This window comes from Gouania willdenowi, chromosome 22 (genome assembly GCF_900634775.1).
Source record: "Gouania willdenowi chromosome 22, fGouWil2.1, whole genome shotgun sequence".
Classification (NCBI taxonomy): domain Eukaryota; kingdom Metazoa; phylum Chordata; class Actinopteri; order Blenniiformes; family Gobiesocidae; genus Gouania; species Gouania willdenowi.
The window spans coordinates 27,062,577-27,068,576 of record NC_041065.1 but is presented as its reverse complement, the minus strand read 5'-3'; the positions used below and the strand labels follow the sequence as shown (position 1 = coordinate 27,068,576).

Below are 6,000 nucleotides of genomic sequence, written 5' to 3'. Positions count from 1 at the left end.
GGTTTAGTTATGTGCTATCAGGCTCTGAAGGGTTCCTCTAATACAGGGGTGTCAAACTCATTTTAGTTCAGGGGCCAAATACGGAGCAGTTTGATCTCTCTCTCTCAACTTCATTTATATTGTGCTAATTAAAACAAAAGTCATCTGAAAGCGCTCAAGTGGGCCACAGATTTTAAGCAGGAAAACGAGTAATTTCAACATTATTGTACCTTAGTTTGCACTTGTACGTATACTTAAAACACAAAATAAGAAACTGACGATATCCAAGCAATAAGTGACAGATATCAGTCCCAACAGGATCTTTACTTTACATTTCCTAGATTTTTTGACCAATTTCTATTTAACTAAGTGAAATATTGTCAAAGTTTGATGAAAATTAAAGGATTTTGTAAGAGTTGTTGAGTTGAGTTTTTTTCAACTGTTCAACATTTAAAATGACTACAATCATGTGATTTAAGCACCAGGAGTGTTGAGTTACTTTTACACAATGATTCATGTATTCTTTGTAATTTTTAATTTCTCCTGCGGGGCAAATTGGATGATCCAAAGTGCCAGATTTGGCCCCCGGGCCAAAAGTTTGACACATGTGCTCTAATAGGTTAGTGTCAGTAACTTGTTAAAGTCTTAGAGTGAGTATTTTCCTGAGTTGTTAAATACAAAATAAAAAAAAATTAACAGTTCAAAATCACTTTGTATCTCCCCTTGAAGCAGTGTTTTTTTTTTTTTTTTTTTTAGCAAAGCTTTTAAATCTCCCTATTGATGATATTCAGTCTGAAACAAGAAAACAAACCACTTCAGACCATTAACTAAACTACACTAACAGTCATTTGATTTATTTGTCCCACGTCACTGGTGTCAACGCTCCAGTAGGTGAAAGGAAGATGTGTTTGTTTTTAATGTAGTATGTGAGACAAAAACAGGAAAGTCAGGAACTTCCTATTTCTGTCTTTTGTACTTCAAGCATCCGCGTGTGACACCTTGGGGCGAGGAAGGAAAACGACCTCAGGCTAAAGTTTGATCTTTGTCACATTCCTTCGGTTCTTTTTCCAGTTCAGTTTGGTGTCATTATTAGGCTCAGTTGTTGATATATCTCCATCGCTCAGAGGATCCTCCACTGCATCACGCTCATGTCCTTCCCACCGGTCGACACCAGGTAGCTGTCGTCAAACAGGTAGCTCACGTTGGTTACGTGGCTGCTGTGGCCTCCGTAAACATGGCTGGGAGCCTGAGAGGACGACATCACAGGATATTTTACATTGATTCCAAGCTCAAAGTGTTTTTTTTCCCCCTAATCCAATTCAATCCAATTTATTTATAGAGCACATTTAACAACAAACACGGTTCAACCAAAGTGCTGCAAAATAAAACAATCAGTGTACTGTTCGTACTTTGGTTATTCTGTTTTAAAACCTAATCAAAATAACAAATAAATGGTAAGGTTATTTGGTTTTACTGGCTTAAAAGCTGAACAGAAATACAGAAAAGAAAAGTGTTTTTCTGTTTTAAAATTAAATCTTGTTCTGTTTGTGTGATATTTGGATATTTAAGAGTAATTTTGCAAGTTTCTTTTTAGGCTTTTTTTTTTAAAATTTTTTGGACAAATTCACCACCAACTAACAGCACCATTGCTTAATAAAATACTCTATTATTTTCTTGTAATTTATTGAAACAGAATTATTTCATGGTGTAGAGGGCTTTTTAATCACACTTATGACAATAGCAGACAATAATTAGCTACAATTTACAAAGGAGACTGTATTTACTTAAAGTAATCACATAAAAGTTGAAATTTAAATAAATTCCACTTTAAATTCCATTCATTGTTTTGAATTTGTAGATTAAGCCTTAAGGAACCAATGTTCTAGACACATTTAGGGGTTTAAGAGAGCCCGCGATATGCCTTAGCTGAAAGAAGCTCTTCTTGATAACAGTGCTAATCTGCTTATCAAAAGTTAGTCCAGAGTCTACGATGACTCCGTGATTGGTCCATCAAATACTGGTCCAAATAGTCGAGACTGTACTAGTTACTAGAACCAAACAGAATAGCCTCAGTTTAGGTTTCATTGAAGCTCAAAAAACTAAAAGACACCCATGCCTTAATCTCATTTAGACAGTTCAGAAGGAGCAGGACAGAGCAGGAGTCATTATGTATAAGAGGCATGTAAATCTGACAGTCATCTGCATAACAATGAAAAGAGATAAAGTAAAACTCATCCGAGACACCTGGCATTACTGAAGGAAGTGATGAAACTTTTACAAGTGGAGAAAATACAATTTATGTTGAGAGAAAAGTTAATCATATTCTATTTGATCTGGCAACCTTTTACACACTACTTTATAACAATAACTAGCCCATAAAAGAGAGATTAAACAGTTTGTTAGTCACCCCCTCCCCTTTTTTTCTCTTATTCATGCCTTTTAGGTGTGTATGTATGTATGAATATGTATGTTTATGAATGTATGTATCAATTTTTGTTTTATTTCATTTACAGTTTTTGTATCTGGGTACTGGGTGCAAAGCTAACATTTAGAATGCATAATCATACCATCAAGCTGTACTTGTGTACCTGTATGTTCCTAAAAGTCTAAATAAAAATATCTTGGAAAAAAATGAAGAGAGATACCATATTTCCTCAGTATGGACCGTAGATGTAGCAGTTACAGAGCAAAAAGTAGAGGTCCAAGAACAGACCCTTGGGGAACCCCACAAGAAGTAGAAGCAGATGTACAACTGTCAATTTTCACATTAAAAGTTCTGTCACACATTTTCATCTTACCCTAAACTGTGAACAGGGATATGAAAAGAGATGGACCTTCCCAAAGTCGTCACCAGTAACCAGGAGGTTTTTATTATTGGACCTGCTCACAGCGTTGACGTCAGTACCGTCCGACCCATCGGGCCACAGACCTGTAACAGAAAGGCAGATAAATCACTTTAATAGGATAAAAACCACATGGAGGATTGACCAATGAGAGCCAGGGAAGAGTATCACTCACCAAACACCTGGAAGCCCAGAGGACACGTGCAGGTTGCCCACTCAATGTCCCTAGTGGTCTCCACACTGACCACCTGCTTACACACTGAAGGGATCCCTAAGGAAAGCCCAGCATACAGCAGGTTTTTACCATCATAATAAATCTATGGAGCGCTGACCTAAGGGATGTGGAGCAAATTAGGCCAACTGCTCCCCATCAGTGAGCTGAGGAATCATTTTAAAGGAATACAAAAGAAAAGTGACGTCTCTTATGTAAATGCTTCAAACTCAAAATAAAAACATGTCTCTCACTGGTCACGTTTACAAATCAGAATAAAAGTTAAATCCTCTTTAAACTGACCTTGTAAACACTTTAGTCCGAATGAAAATCGCCATTACAAATTAAACTTCAATTTGAATGAAGTGGCTTGTTTTTTATTTACTGTGACAACTTTTAGGCAAATTTTTACACTTAATGTACAGCAGAGATGAGCTCAAGTTTGAAAGTTTTTAGTTTGTTGAATAAGTCCAAACCTTTTTCACAATAAATCTAATAAAACAAACCAATTGGTCGTTCTTTAAAACGGCCAATTAACTGGAAAAAATAAATGACGTTGGGTTTTAAATATTTAATTCCTCATAAAATAATCAACATTTATATGTATTACATATCAATATGAAAAACCTGATAAATCAACATTAGACCACACGATAGCCACTTTCTGACCAACAATTTTTATAAAGGTCGACTTAGTGAATTTCTCCAGTTTTTGCTTTTATTTTATTACTACCCATATATATTTATTTCAAGTCAGGTCAAAAACATAAGTAAAATGTAAAGCAGTAGTGTACAACTCAGGGGCCAAATACAGACCAGTTTGATCTGAAGTGGGATGCAGAATACTGGTGGAAAAATAGGTAATTTCAACATTATTGAGCCTTAAATTTCACTTCCACATATAAATTATATGCAAAGTTGGTTTCTGTCAGTATTCCCCAGGGCAGCTGTGGCTATTATGTAGCTTATCACCACTGGTATGACTGGTGTTAATAAATAATGGTTAAACCAAGAGGGGCGATTAAGTGTGCAAAGATATGCAAAGCAGTGAAAACATATTAGCCACAATAAAACACATAAGAGTACATAAAAACATGAAGCAGTGCAATTTCACCCATTAAAACACAAGGTAACATTTACTGTATATAAAGTTTTATGAATGTTTTTATGCTGTTTCAGAATGTGACAATTTTTATTGTACTAACGTTAATAGATTTTGTTTTTAGGGTGACTTTTAACAGCTGTCCAGGGACAGCAAATGAAAAAAAAAAGCCATTAGTCTAACTCTGGTACATTTACTGTATATTACCAGTCAAATAAACAAAAAAATGATTAATTAATTAATGTAAAACAACGAGACAAATATAAATCCAATATAAAACCAATGGTTTCTGGTGTATTGAGTATCATGAAAAGCACTATATAAATCCAAGCCATTATTATTATTATGTACAGTATGTAAGGCACCACAGACAATGTAATGATTAATATGAATTTATTTTTGGGGGCATTTTGTGGAATAATTTGTGGAATATTGTAGAATTTTTGAGTCCTTTCAACAATTTTAGATTAAAAGTGGCTGTCATAAGCATAGGAATGTTGTACGGTTTAAATTTAAATTGTGTGTTTGGAGAAATTGAGATATCTACCACTTAATTATTTGCTAATTTACCCAACGATTAATCTTTTCTATGCCATTTCAGCTTTCTTCTGCGGGGCCATATTGGATGCTCTAAGGGGCCGGATTTGGACCTCGGACCTTGAGTTTGATACAAATGTTTATAAAAATGTGTGCATTAATTTCAGAAATCACATGAATGAATCATAACAAGGAACCACTGGAATGGGACACTTACAGTAGAGGATCTCGTAGTCGCCTGAGTTTGATACCAAGTACTGGGAGTCCGTGGACCAGTCCAGATGGGTGATGAAACTGGAATGACCCTGAGATATGACCAAGCAGAAAAACATGAGAGGAGACCAATACCCATGGCCCAATTGAATAATGTTGAATAATAATAATAATAATTATAATAAGATTATGTAGAAATCTAGTGATGGTAGCGTGTGACTTTCTTTTACTGTGCAGCGAGCGCTCACACAAATCTAAAGCTGAGGGTGGAACTAAATATAAAACTGGAGCAGGAGGAACGTGAATGGAAGGGATTAGTAACACAGGCGCTCACCGAGCACTTCCCCACTCGACTGTACTTCCTCCCGTTCTCTCCTACAGCGTAGATGTAGATGTAGTTGTCATGGGAACCGATGGCTAGGAAATTACCATCTGAATTAGGTCAAGAAAAGAAGAAGAAGAAGAAACATAATTACTATGAGATTTCTTGTATTTACTGTATAGATCAGGGGTTTCAAAGTCATTGTAGTTCAGGGGCCAAAAACGGAGCAGTTTATCTTAAATGGGCCGTAGATTTTCGGTGGGAAAATTTGTAATTTAATCTTTATTGTGCTCTAGTTTGCATAAATAAATGATAAAATATGTACGGCACAGAAATAAGTGACAGATTTCAGTCCCTACATGAATTTCACTTAATTTATTTAATTTTTTGATCCATTTTTATGTAATTTGGGGAAATTTTGAGGTGTCATTTTAAGAAAATTGCAGGATTTGGGAAACATTTAGAGTTCTTTTAAGAATTTAAAAATGAAAAATGACTGACATCATGTGATATAAGCATGAAGGAAATATGAGCCCTACTAATATTGTGGAGTTTCATTGAATTTGTGTATTAATTTGGAGATATCTACAAATTAATTAGTTGGTAATTTACATAATTATTCATGGTTCCTCTGTTTTTTTTGCTTTCTGCTGCGGGCCAAATTAGATGCTTTAAAGGGCCGGATTTGGCCCCCGGGCCTTGAGTTTAACATGTGGGGTATAGACGTTCCCACACTGAATATTGCTAACTGATTCTTTATGAATTTGGTGTCTAATCCTCATGGTTGGAACAA

The 6,000-nt window shown here is 35.5% G+C and overlaps 1 protein-coding gene across 6 annotated transcripts in view; it reads right to left on the bottom strand.

Annotated features, from left to right (window-relative positions):
- Positions 1 to 646: 646 nt before the first annotated feature.
- The window catches only part of eml1 (EMAP like 1), a 77,428-nt gene continuing 72,074 nt past the window's right edge, over positions 647 to 6,000 (bottom strand). For 5 of the 6 annotated variants that reach the window (XM_028437583.1, XM_028437584.1, XM_028437586.1 and 2 more), the window contains 5 exons: positions 5,220 to 5,317; positions 4,890 to 4,977; positions 2,998 to 3,093; positions 2,778 to 2,908; positions 647 to 1,225 (listed from right to left, as the gene is read on the bottom strand). In XM_028437583.1, coding sequence (XP_028293384.1) covers positions 1,100 to 1,225; positions 2,778 to 2,908; positions 2,998 to 3,093; positions 4,890 to 4,977; positions 5,220 to 5,317 — 539 coding nt within the window. In that variant the 3' untranslated portion in view covers positions 647 to 1,099. Of the gene's footprint in view, positions 1,226 to 2,777; positions 2,909 to 2,997; positions 3,094 to 4,413; positions 4,793 to 4,889; positions 4,978 to 5,219; positions 5,318 to 6,000 lie in introns of those variants that run through there. The other variant, XM_028437588.1, reaches the window with a different exon arrangement.